We start from the raw sequence: 12,632 nt of genomic DNA on the forward strand, positions 1-12,632 counted from the left end.
TGGCGGTGGTGTAGGCTGGCGGCTACAGCTCTGATTGGACCCCTAGCCTGGGAACCTCCATGTGCCGCAGGTACAGCCCTAAAAAGACAAAAAAAGTGCTCTCTTTATTTGTTTTTAATAAATATATATATCATATGTATATAATATATATTATTACATATAGTATATATTTATACTTATATATATTTATATATAATTTATATTTTATTTATATATAATTATATAAATAAATATATTTATATATAATGCACATGAACTACACATTATATATAAATTATATAATTATATAAATTATATCTATATAATTATATAACCATATAGTTTATATATAATTTATAGTTAATTTTATATTGTAAAAATTATGTACTATATATATGTATATATGGTGTTTTATATTGCATAAGATAAATACATGATTTTAAAATATTTATGAAGGTTTTTCTGTTTATGCCACATGTTCTGTAAGCTGTTAAATGCTCAGCCTCTTAGATTCTACTGCATTCACCCCACAGACGTTTACTGAGCACTTCCTGTCCCCAGGTGCTAGTCTAGTTGACCTTGAGGGTTTTCAGAGCTCTGAGTCAAGCAGCTTAGGGAGGGCATTGCTGCATGCCCGCACCCGAATCCCGGCATTACATAGTCAGCTTAGAAGGCAAGCATGTGTGCTGCCCCCGTCACTGGCGTTAGCGCGGTGGAGGGACCTAAATGCAAAAGCAAGTTGGAGACCCCTGAGCGGCTCGACCCCTCACCCTCTCCGTGTCACTGCTGAATGTACAGACCTGTGGACAGCCCCGGAGCACCTACGCCGAGCCAGCGTCTCCCAGAAAGGAGATGTGTACAGCTACGGGATCATCGCCCAGGAGATCATCCTGCGAAGAGAAACCTTCTACACCCTCAGCTGTCGGGACCAGAAGGGTGAGTGGGACCCTCGGGGGGAGCCAGCGTGCTAGGCTGACCTAGACCCTGAGGTTCCTGTGACCACCTATCAGTCCACTCCCCAGCAAAAGCAAGGACACACCCGCCCTCCATAGGGTAGCTGAGGGATCGGTCGCATCTGAAGGTTAGAGGGCTCTGAAAAGCATAGGACAGTATTCCTCTGCCAGCTGCCACTGCTGTCATATTATTGTGCCTGAAAGAATCTTGCCTTACCATTTCCTGATTTCCTTTTGATTCCAGTAAAAGCCTTTGTGCCCGTTTCACACCTGGACTAGATCACTCTAGTGGGACAACATAGGTATTTCAGTTCTTACTGAAAGCAGATCAGTAGTTTTGCCACATGTCCCCTCAGGGGGGAAATGTTTTATTCCATTCATCCAGTCCTCGATTTACTGAGCACTTATTATGTGCCAGCTCTTAACCCTCTGGGGGATGGAGGTGGTAAAGGGATATAGTGGGGGCAAGCTGGCGTCTTGGTCAGAGAAAGCCTCCCTATGGCAGGTGTATCTGAGTTAAGTTTTAGAGGGTTAGTAGACTTAACTTAAGGTGACCTCCTGGTGTAAAGGGACACAAGACCCCTTCACCTGGAGACTCCTTCATTTGTTCACTTCTCTCTGTTGAGAACTGGCCTAGGCTCTGCCACAGCCCCACTGGGGACCTATCCAGGGTCAGTGAACCAATTCAGAGGCTGGCAGCTGCTGCTAAAATTTCTTCACACTGCTTTCTTTCTTGTCATTTGCATTATTCTTATCCCATCAGAGAAGATTTTCAGAGTGGAGAATTCCAATGGGGTGAAACCCTTCCGCCCAGATCTATTCCTGGAAACAGCAGAGGAAAAAGAACTGGAAGTGAGTTCTATCTCCCCGCGTGAGTGTCTTTGGGCTGCTGCAGCAAAGTACCACACACACACACACACTGAATTAAAACAGAAACATACTGGTTTACAGTTCTGGAGGCCGAAAGTCTGCAGTGAGTTGTTGGCAGGTCATGCTCCCCCTAGTGGCTCACGGGGAGAATGTATTCCCTGCTTCTTCCAGGAGCTTCCGGTGGCCTAGACGTTCCTTGGCTTCCGGATCCTCCTCTAATCTCTACCTCCAGGCCACTTTCTCCTCTTCAACTTTCCCTCTGCTTCTCTCCTCTGTAAGAGTGCTTGCAACTACGTTCAGGCCCACCAAGATAATCCAGCATTACCTCCCCATCACAAGATCCTTAATCATATCTGCAAAGACCCTTTTTCTAAATAAGGTCAGCTTCAATGGCTCTAGGGGTGGGGACACATCCTTGGGAGCCACTGTCAGCCTCCCATACTCCCAAATCAGGAAAGAGTTCCTTAAGCACACGTCACATTCTCAAGGTTTAGGAGCTAAAAGTGTAAAATGTCCATGTGATACACTTACTAAGCTTATAAATATTACCTGCTGATTAAATAGCAAATATGGCAACATCTAGAAACAATAAAGAAATGTACTTTCACTCTTTCTATCCTTCCTCTGAAGAAAATGGAGATTTTTCTCTCTGTGTTTGCTTAATTTTTTTTAAACAATCTCTCACAAAGGCCTTTAAGACCTATGGGGAAAAAAATCTAATTTTGGGAGGGAATTTTTTCTGAGCTTTTATAATTCAGGAGATGATAAGTAAATGCTCACAAAATATTTATGGTCTTTAAAAAAAACCCATGTTTTTAACACTTTTGCTCTTTGAAAGGTAAAGATAAAAATATTTTGCTTCAGTTTACAAGAGACCTGCCAGATGAGGTTTAAAGCCAGACTCTGCTGGGCAGGAATGGGCCATTTTTACTTCTCTCTCTTTGTCAACATTAAAGGCAGGCTGTGGCCCCAAGGTTCTGAGATCCATCTGCCCCTATCCTTGCCACCACCTCCTCCCTTCCTTTCCTCTTGCTTTTCTGAATGCTGGGATTCCTCCCTACACATCAGCATTTCTCTTCTAAAACCCTCCTTTCTAGTCTTTATATCCACATGTTGCTCAAGACCTCTTTCACCAAAGCATCTTCTCCTCAATTCACACATGTAGCTGGATTTGGTTCTGGAATTAGCAGTGAGGAATTAGATTCCATATCTGGTAGGTGGTTCCTGAAGCATACAGGCCTGAAGCTGGATGACTTGGCAGTGCCTGACGAGCATCTGCTGTTCCATCTGTTGCAGCTTCTGTCCCCTCCTTTCCAAGGCAGGTAGCCTGCAGATCGTTTTCCCAGGCAAGAGCATCACCTAGTGGTGAATCTAGGCAACCACAGTTCTAGACTAGTCCTGTCCCTCCCAGGGGACTTGATTAAGGCAAAGAGCACGGACAGGAACTGCTCCTCGAACCATTTGTGGTCCTGTTTTGGGTCATAGTGAAGAATGATCTTTATTTAAAACATGGTTTTTATTATGCTTTTTGATCCCACAAAAGCCTCAAACAGGCGGCACCAAAGGAGATGATGATTCCAAGGGCTTCCTGGTACCTCCCCTTCCTTGCTTCTCTTCTCCACTGCAGTGGGCATTGCATCACCTGGGGAACTTAAAAATGTATAGGTTATTGGCCTTTGCCCTTGGAACAGCTGGAACATACTTATGCTAAACGAATCATGCATTATCTGAAATTCAAGTTTACCTGAGTGTCCTGGATTTGTATTAGCTAAATCTGAGGACCCTAATAAGGCCCCTTCACAAATCAATTAATTCAGAATCTCCTGAAATCATAACTTTTGTGAACACTGCTCCGACAATTGCACCATCAGGCATGGCTGAAAACTAATTTCATAGAGCCTCGCTCTCGTTTAGAGTTACTGGCCTCTTACTCACTGAGCTCCGATATTTATTGCCCTTCCCAAAATAAACCCTGCAAACGTCTGTAAAGCATTTTGTCTCTCCCATCAACCTGGCCTCATCAAAACCAGTACCACCATTTTTATTAGTTTAGGGCTGAAGGGAAGGGTGAGGCAAGGAAGTGCAGGTGGCTATGACTGAGAGAGGCTGCAGAGAACTGAGCCATCCCATCCTCTTTGTCAGAGTTGAGATTTTTTTTTTCTTTTTTGCTTTTTAGGGCCATGCCCATGGCATACGGATGTTCCCAGGCTAGGGGTCCCTTCGAAGCTGTAGCCGCTGGCCTATGCCTTAACCCATTGGGAGAGGCCAGGGATCAAACCTGAAACCTCGCGGTGGTTCCTAGTCAGATTGTTTCCGCTGTGCTTTTGGAACTCCTTTGTGTTTTTTTGTTTGTTTTTTGAGATGTTTTAAAACTATTCTATGCCTTGATTACTCCCATCCCAGAACAGAATAGGATAGGATACAGCCCCCTGAGTTAATCTGCCTTGTCTGCCTTTCTAGGTCTATCTGCTTGTCAAAAACTGCTGGGAGGAAGATCCAGAAAAGAGACCAGACTTCAAGAAAATTGAGAATACGTTGGCCAAGATATTTGGGTATTGCTGAAATTTTTACTTTTCCTCACTAATTTCAGACTTTTCTAATAATAGTTGATACTCAGTGGCAGCTAAGTGTGAGAATGTCTTTTCTAATGAAAAATCTCAGACTGCAATTCCCCTCAAAAGAATTAAAGTGATCCAGAGACTAACAGACGATTTTTCTCAGGGAAATAATCACTTGAAAAGTTAAGCATTCGAGGGCAAAACTTGCCTGATTAGAAACTAAATTCCGACTGATCACAAATATATCTGTTAAAAATAGAGTTCCCTGACACTTCTGCTGGTGATTAGGATTTAGAAGTCTAGTATGAATCATGGAAATCTGCAGAGCCACTGGATAATTCTTAAGATCCCCAAGTTTCTTAAATTTTTAAAATCTTTTTTTTTGGGTTGTTGTTGTTGTTTTTTGTGGCCACACCCATGGCATATGGAGAGTCCCAGGCTAGGGATCAAATTGGAGCTGCAGTTGCAAGCCTACACCACAGCCACAACAACATGGAATCCTAGTTTCATCTGTGACCTACATGACAGCTCAGGGCAATGCCAGATCCCCAATCCACTGAGTGAGGGCCAGGAATTAAACCCAAGTCCTCATGGATCCTAGTTGGGTTCATTACTGCTGAGCCACAAGGGGAACTCCCTAAAAATTTTAAAATCCTAAAATCCGAAACTTTGACCTTAAGCACTTAAGACTGGAGCCATGAATCAGATTATAATTTGGGATCAAAAAAAGTAGCACACAATTATCCAATAAGATTAAGTTTTAGATTTCTCATGTTTTCAGTTAGATACAATGCAGGGTGAGAAAAACAGCTCTGAGGTTAAGAGTTAGGTGATCCAGTTTCTAGACTAGGGTCTAATAATAGCTTGTTGGACTTTGGACAAGCCACTTACCCTAACTGGGTGTCAGTTTTGTTGCCAGTAAAATTGGAATGAACAAGATGATTTCTGCAGTTTCTTCCAGCTCTAACTTCTGGAGGTTCTCATTAAGTCAAAGACACAGATATTTAATGAGGCTAAAAAAAGTCCAGGGCTGAGATGAGGGGGAGTGAAGGCAATGAAAATGTGGCTGTTGAGTGATAAATCTAAACCATCATTTGTAAGAAAAGGAGCGAGAAATAATAAATGGAATTATAAATGATTCCATTCTTATCCCTTTTCATTTCTTCGAAGATAAGATTGTATATGTGACAGACTGGGACACAGGTTGATCCCCAGTCTGGCATTGCCACAGCTGTCGCTAAGGTCAAAACTGTGGCTCGGATCTGATCCCTGGCCGGGGAGCTCCATATGCCGAGGGTCAGCCAAAAAAGAAAAAAAAAAAAAAAAAAGATTGTATGTGTGACAGATGAAATGTAAGCTCATGAAGACAAAACTGGGCTCCTGGTATTTAGCCTTTAATAGGGTGACTTTCAACTTGGCTGTACATTGTGATACCTGGGGAGATTTTTAAAATACTGTTGCCAGAATCATACCCTAGAGAGTCTGTTGTAATTGATCTGGGTACAGGCTGGCATCAGGAGTTTAAGTAAGCAACTCAAGTGATTAAAATACACAGCCAAGGTTGAGGAAACTGTTTTAATTGAATCAATTCATCATGAAGTAAAATAATTCATCTTCAGCCCTGACACCTGCTCCCTCTCTCTTTCTACCCAGTGAGACTCCATAATGGTGTCTGGTAAGAATCTCCTAGGGAACTTGTTAAAAAATTCTCTTAATCCCAAGCCTAGCAGTTTCTAATCATAGAGATGTGTGATAGGACTCAGAAATGCTTTGATTTTTTTTTTTTTTAATGGCTGCACCAGTGGCATGTGGAAGTTCCTGGGCCAGGGATTGAACCCCTTCCTCAGCTGTGACCTACACCACAGTGCCTGGCGGGGGTTGAACAGCGCCTCCACAGCGACCCAAGCCACTGCCATCGGATTCTTAACCCATTGTGCCACAGTTGGAACTCCAGAGATGTGTTGGATTTTTAACAAACATCCCACCCACACCAAAGGAGATGACGATGTAGTCTGTTTTTTCGAATACAAAAGTGGTCACTTTTAATTGCTGTGATGATGATATGATATGGTGTGGTTTATTCATCCCCTTCAGCTCTGTTGTTTCCAAACCTCACAACAGTTGTACGAGAATTCCGTGTGCCTCCCGCCTGGGCTCTGCACCAGGCATGTCACAGGATCACAAAAAGAAGGCATCTCATTTAAGTCATCTTGGTCTAACAAAATAATCCAGAGTTAGGGCATCTGCTTTAGGACCCTGACTTTGTTCGGAGGAAATAAGAAAAGGCTCAGCTTTACTTTTCTTGGTCCTTTTCTTATATTTTTTTTAATTGGAAAATGTTCATTATTAAAATTTTAGAAGAAATGAATGAGCAAGCAAAAAGGTAAAAACACCACCTATTTTTAGACAGATGACCACGAGTTTTCAAAAATTAAAAATGAGATGATAATTTTTGCTGTTTTATAAACCAACTTTTTCCACTTAACATAGAGGTAGCATCTTTCCTGTATTTCATTCTAATTTGTGTATTTAATGATACATTCATATTCCATTGTATCATAATACTTAACTACTTTCTGTTACACATTTAGGTTATTTTTTAATGTTTGCTATTGCAAACATTGCTTTCTTTGCAGTTTACTTTCAGTATACTCATGACTGTTTCCTTTGGATAATTCTTAGAAGTTGAGTTGATGGACTGATCAACATAAAATTCTTTTTGCTTGCATCTTCAGCATGTAGAAGTTCCCAGGTCAGGGATCCAATCCTCACCACAGCAGCAACCTGAGCTGATGCAGTGACAATGCCAGATCCTTAACCACAAGGGAACTCAGGCATAAGCATTCTTAAAGCTTATTCTTAAAGCTTATTTCTCTCCAGGAAGGTGGTATTGTGTATTTTTCTTCCATCTTACCTACATTGATGACCATTGTTCTAACATTTGTTTTTCTTTTTTTAGTGTTGTATCTGTTTCTTTGATCCTTCCTAAAGTTAAAACTTTTTGTTACATTTGTTAGCCATTTTTATTCTCTCTTTGTTGAATTACCTGTTCATGACATTTGTCCAGTGTTTTAATGGATGTTCTTGTTTTCTTAATAATATGGAGAGCTCTTTATCTGTTACTACCCACAGCCTCTTCCATGACCAAAAAAATGAAAGTTATATGGATACCTTGATCCGACGTCTACAACTGTATTCCCGAAACCTGGAACATCTGGTGGAGGAAAGGACACAGCTGTACAAGGCAGAGAGGGACAGGGCTGACAGACTTAACTTCATGTTGCTCCCAAGGTAAGGAAGTACTCCTGTGGATGAGATTTCCCAGACTCCACAGCCATACCTCAGCCCTCAAGGCTGAAGGCCAAAGCATATTTGTCTCTCATTGGTTTTCTCTGGATTTATATAGGATTGTTCTCTTTTGCATATTCTTCAACAGATTGTTGTGTTTAAAAACTGGAGTTCCCGTCGTGGCGCAGTGGTTAACGAATCCGACTAGGAACCATGAGGTTGCGGGTTCGGTCCCTGCCCTTGCTCAGTGGGTTAAAGGATCTGGCGTTGCCGTGAGCTGTGGTGTAGGTTGCAGACACGGCTCGGATCCCACGTTGCTGTGGCTCTGGCGTAGGCTGGTGGCTACAGCTCCGACTAGACCCCTAGCCTGGGAACCTCCATATGCTGCAGGAGCGGCCCAAGAAATGGCAAAAAGACAAAAAATAAATAAAAAATAAAAATGCATGTACCTTGCTAAGCCCTGTCCTGGTTTGCACTTTCTAAATAGCTGCAAGACAGAGGTTGTTTTCTAGCAGCCATATGGCGCCACGAAAAAAGTATAGATGGGCGAGTAAGATCTATCTGGATTCCAACACCTCTTGGCCACTTATTACTAAGTCTGGGACTTTAGGCAAGTCACTGTCTTTCCTCAGTCCAAAAACAGAAGTTAAAGGGAGTTCCCTGGTGGTACAGTGAGTTAAGGGTCCCGTGTTGTCACTGCTGTGACTCTAGTTACTGCTATGGCTTGGGTTAAATCCCTGGCCTGGGAACTTCTGCATGCCACAACACAGTCAAAAAAAAAAAAAAGGAAGTTAAAGTTTTCCTACATAATCTATGAGCTGTAAGGCACTTTCAGGTACTAAATGTTAGTTTCTTTGCTTTCTTCTGTCCAGCTCAAAGTAGAGGAGGCCAAATTACAAGAAGTGGGAGCCGTCTTTAGTGGAGGAGGTGAGGTCCTCCCCCAAGACGTCTCATCGAGGAGGCATATGTGCCAACCCCTATTCTGTGAAACAATATTATAGTCGTGACAGAAGAGAAAGGAAGTAAGGTTAAAATCTCAAATAGTTTAATGTTTTATAAGTGTTGGTACTCAGGTAATAATTTAAAATGTTAAATAGTGGTGCAGTGAAAATAAACCCAACTAGCATCCATGAGGATATGGGTTCAATCCTTGGCCTCACTCGGTGGGTTAAGGATCTGCATTGCCATGAGCTGTGGTATAGGTTGCAGATGCGGCTGAGATCCTGAGTTGCTGTGACTGTTGCGTAGGCTGGCAGCTACAGCTCCAATTGGACCCCTAGCCTGGGAACTTCCATATGCAGCACATGCAGCCCTAAAAAGCAATAAAAGAATAAATAAATAAATAATTTTACAATGTTAAAATATGCAAGGAATTAAAATATGGACAGAGAGTTTGCATTTGGTAGATGCAAACTATTACATCTAAAATGAGTAAGCAATGAGGACCTACTGTGTAGCACAGGGAACTATATCCAATCTCTTGGGACAGAATATGATGGAAGATAATATGAGAAAAAGAATATATGTATATATGTATGACTGGGTCACTATGCTGTGCAGCAGAAATTGACACAACACTGTAAATCAACTATACTCTAACTAAAGAAAATAAAAATAAAATAAAATATGGAGAGCTGAGAAATAGGTCGAACCAAGGGACCCACAACAGCCACAAGTGAGAAGTAATGTTCTCTTCCTATTAATATATAATAAACTATCCTATTAGATTAAGGACATTAATGTATAATGAAGTGTTCTATTAGATTAAGAATAAGTGGAGTTCCCGTCGTGGCGCAGTGGTTAACGAATCCGACTAGGAACCATGAGGTTGCGGGTTCGATCCCTGCCCTTGCTCAGTGGGTTAACGATCCGGCGTTGCCGTGAGCTGTGGTGTAGGTTGCAAACGCGGCTCGGATCCCGCGTTGCTGTGGCTCTGGCGTAGGCTGGTGGCTACAGCTCCGATTCGACCCCTAGCCCGGGAACCTCCATATGCCGTGGGAGCGGCCCAAGAAATAGCAAAAAGACCAAAAAAAAAAAAAAAAGAATAAGTGAGGCAGCCTAGCATTGGGCAAAATTGTGGAAATTTTTTTTGAAGAAGAAAAAAATATTTTTAAAGTTTTATTAAAGTATAATTGATTTGTAATGTTGCAATCATTTCTGCTGTATAACAAAGTTATTCAGTATTCACACTGTGGTACATGGAATGACTGGCCAATGGGGACCTGCTATATAGCACAGGGAACTTTACCCAATGTTCTGTGATAACCTATATGGGAAAAGAATCTGAAAAAGAATGGATGTGTGTATGTGTATAACTGAATCAAGAAATCATGGAAACTGAGGTCAGCTAGAGCTGATCTCAGCTTATAGTTCCACCAGCTACCAGTGGTCTTCAACCTTGGAAAAGTTATCTAAATGCTGCAAGCCTCAGTTTCCCATCTACCTATAGGCTGGCTCAAAAAATCCGCGGAAATAATGTGCATGATGCAAGGTACTTAGCACAGTGTCTGGAACCTTCATGGTTGTAATATTATACATAGTAGTCATCACTTTTATAAATTACATGGATTAATTATTTTACTTTGAATCCATTCATTTACCATATCAGCTCTACCTTAATAAAGGAATGGTTTTGTGCTCGCATGAGCTGTTTTCTATATAAAGAAACACTTTCTCTTTTACAAGCCTGGGTGAAGAGGTAGCAGTTACACACATGCTCCGTTCAGTCATCCGGTCCTGCAGGAAGCCTAATGCAGGACCCATGTGCTCTCAGAGTGCCCAGGAACAGCCTGGCTTAGGGACCTTGGGACTCTTGATGTTCACTTTAGAGATGGCAACTTCTGTTAGAGCGCCACGAGTGGCCGTTGTATGATGCAAAATTCCTTGCCTGGCCCTTAATGCTGAGTTGTGACAAGAACAACATCCTGATTATTTAGCTGCATCCCCAGGGTTTTATCGTTGATGATTTTAGCCAATAGTGACACACACGATTTTTGAAACCACTGGCTCAGCACCTCAGATGTTTTCCTCCCTTTGGTTCAATGCACCACTTTGACCACTAGATGGTAGGTGTTTTTATGGCATGGCCAAAGGTGATATAGCAAGGGCTGCAACACAAAATGAAAAATGACTACAGAGCAACTCGCTTTGATCATTTATGTACAAGTTCTTTATATTTGCAAAAGAAAACTAAGATATACGTGGATATGCATTAGAAGATAGGTGTTTTTATTGGATTGCCAAAGATGATATAGCAAGGGCTGCAATACACAATGACTGCAGGGCAACTCATTTTGATCATTTATGTGCAAGTTCTTTATATTCGCAAAGGAAAACTAAAATATACATGGATGCACATTAGAAGAATCAAAAAGAAATATTTACAGCAAAATGGTAAATAAACAGATTGCATGTAGGAGTCCTCCACATACTACTTAGGCACTTACTTCCCAGTACTCCTTGGGGTTTTGAAACAGATTAAATTAGAAGTTTTCTCTACTTATGGGAAGCACTTCTAATTCTACACCGATTCTGTGTCAGCACCAACCTCTTATCAGCGCCCACCAGGTGAAGCCATAGCTCTTCATTTGTCACCCCCATTAGTTTCTCTCTCAGGTAACACACTATTTTCCATGCTTATATGACTTTGCAGCCATAAGCAGTTAAATGATGGGCAAAAGATGGCCAAATATCCAATCTTATTATTACATCTACATAGCCTCCAAAATAATATGCACCCTTATACTGGGCATGTCAAGAACCACCACCCCAGAAGTGCCTCTGAGAAAAACATGGCTCAGCCATCTGAACAGATCCCACGGTAGTCAAACCACCCCATGAGGTGCTAGACACGAGGCCATCTCAGATCTTACTAACCCAGTCCAGGTGTACCAGCCAATACCATGTGGAATAGCAATATAGCAACAAGCCACCTGGCTGAGTCCTCCCTGAACTCCTAACCCACAGAATTGCAAATAATGAAATATTTGTTTTAAGACACACACACACACACAAAAGAGCTACCACCCCAGAAGTGCCCCTGCAGATCTAACTGGTAGCACTGAAGGGCTATTTTTCAAAGATCCCAGGTTTCATCACTGCACCAGTGGTCATGCTCTGGAGTTTCTCTCAATGAATACTGGTAATCCTTGTACTTTGATTGGCTTCCTGTTTTCCAGGAAAGTGCCAGACATTCCTCCTTCATTCGAGGCAGCACACCTCCAACTCTTCCCCAGGCCTGGGTGGTTGAGGAAATGTGATTCAGTAAAAAGGCTGAAGGGTGGGAGTTACTGTGGCCAAGGACTGCCTCTGCCCTCATTGGCTCTGGGACCTCGTGAACCTCATGCTTTCTTTTTGAGCCTCAACTTTCTCATCTGTAAAAATAATCAGTTTATTCTCGGTGGCCTTTATCGTACCTCCCAGCTTACAGGAGTCTGTAGGCTCGTCCTTTACAAAGTGATCTCAAGGGAAGATTGGGAACATGCAGCCTCATGTCTCCCCCCGACCCCATTCACCCAATGAAAAGGCAGCTTGACACCTAAAGGAAGTGCAGAGTCCCTTCTTGTAGGTTTCCATTCTTAATTCTGAGTCTGATATGTTGCTCTTTATATCCGTTCAATAAAGATATTCTAAGTTGCTTCTATTTGACTTCTAGCAGAATTTTAACTTGTTTACAAGGTTATTGACATTGCTTCTTTTTTTTTTTTTTTTGGCCACACCCCCAAAGGTTCCCCAGCCAGGGATCGAACCTGTGCCACAACAGGAACCTGTGCCACAACAGTAACCTGAGCCACAGCAGTGACAGTGCTGAGTCCTTAACCACTAGACCACCAGGATACTCTGGCCTTCCTTTTTAAAGAACCCAGTTCAGGTCCAAAATATTTCAAATGCATTCTGGTTTGGAACATATCAAAATTCATTTTTAAATGTATAATTCCTTCAGAGGGATATTAAACAAAGCCATGTTAAATATGCCAGGGAAGTA

The 12,632-nt window shown here is 42.0% G+C and overlaps 1 protein-coding gene across 1 annotated transcript in view; it reads left to right on the forward strand.

Moving 5' to 3' along the window:
* GUCY2C (guanylate cyclase 2C) overlaps nt 1-12,632 on the forward strand; it is a 93,784-nt gene that overhangs the window by 70,124 nt on the left and 11,028 nt on the right. The window contains exons 20-23 of the mRNA XM_047785758.1: nt 778-915; nt 1,696-1,784; nt 4,263-4,354; nt 7,493-7,651. Coding sequence (XP_047641714.1) covers nt 778-915; nt 1,696-1,784; nt 4,263-4,354; nt 7,493-7,651 — 478 coding nt within the window. The remainder of the gene's footprint in view (nt 1-777; nt 916-1,695; nt 1,785-4,262; nt 4,355-7,492; nt 7,652-12,632) is intronic.

This window comes from Phacochoerus africanus, chromosome 7, assembly GCF_016906955.1.
Source record: "Phacochoerus africanus isolate WHEZ1 chromosome 7, ROS_Pafr_v1, whole genome shotgun sequence".
NCBI lineage: Eukaryota > Metazoa > Chordata > Mammalia > Artiodactyla > Suidae > Phacochoerus > Phacochoerus africanus.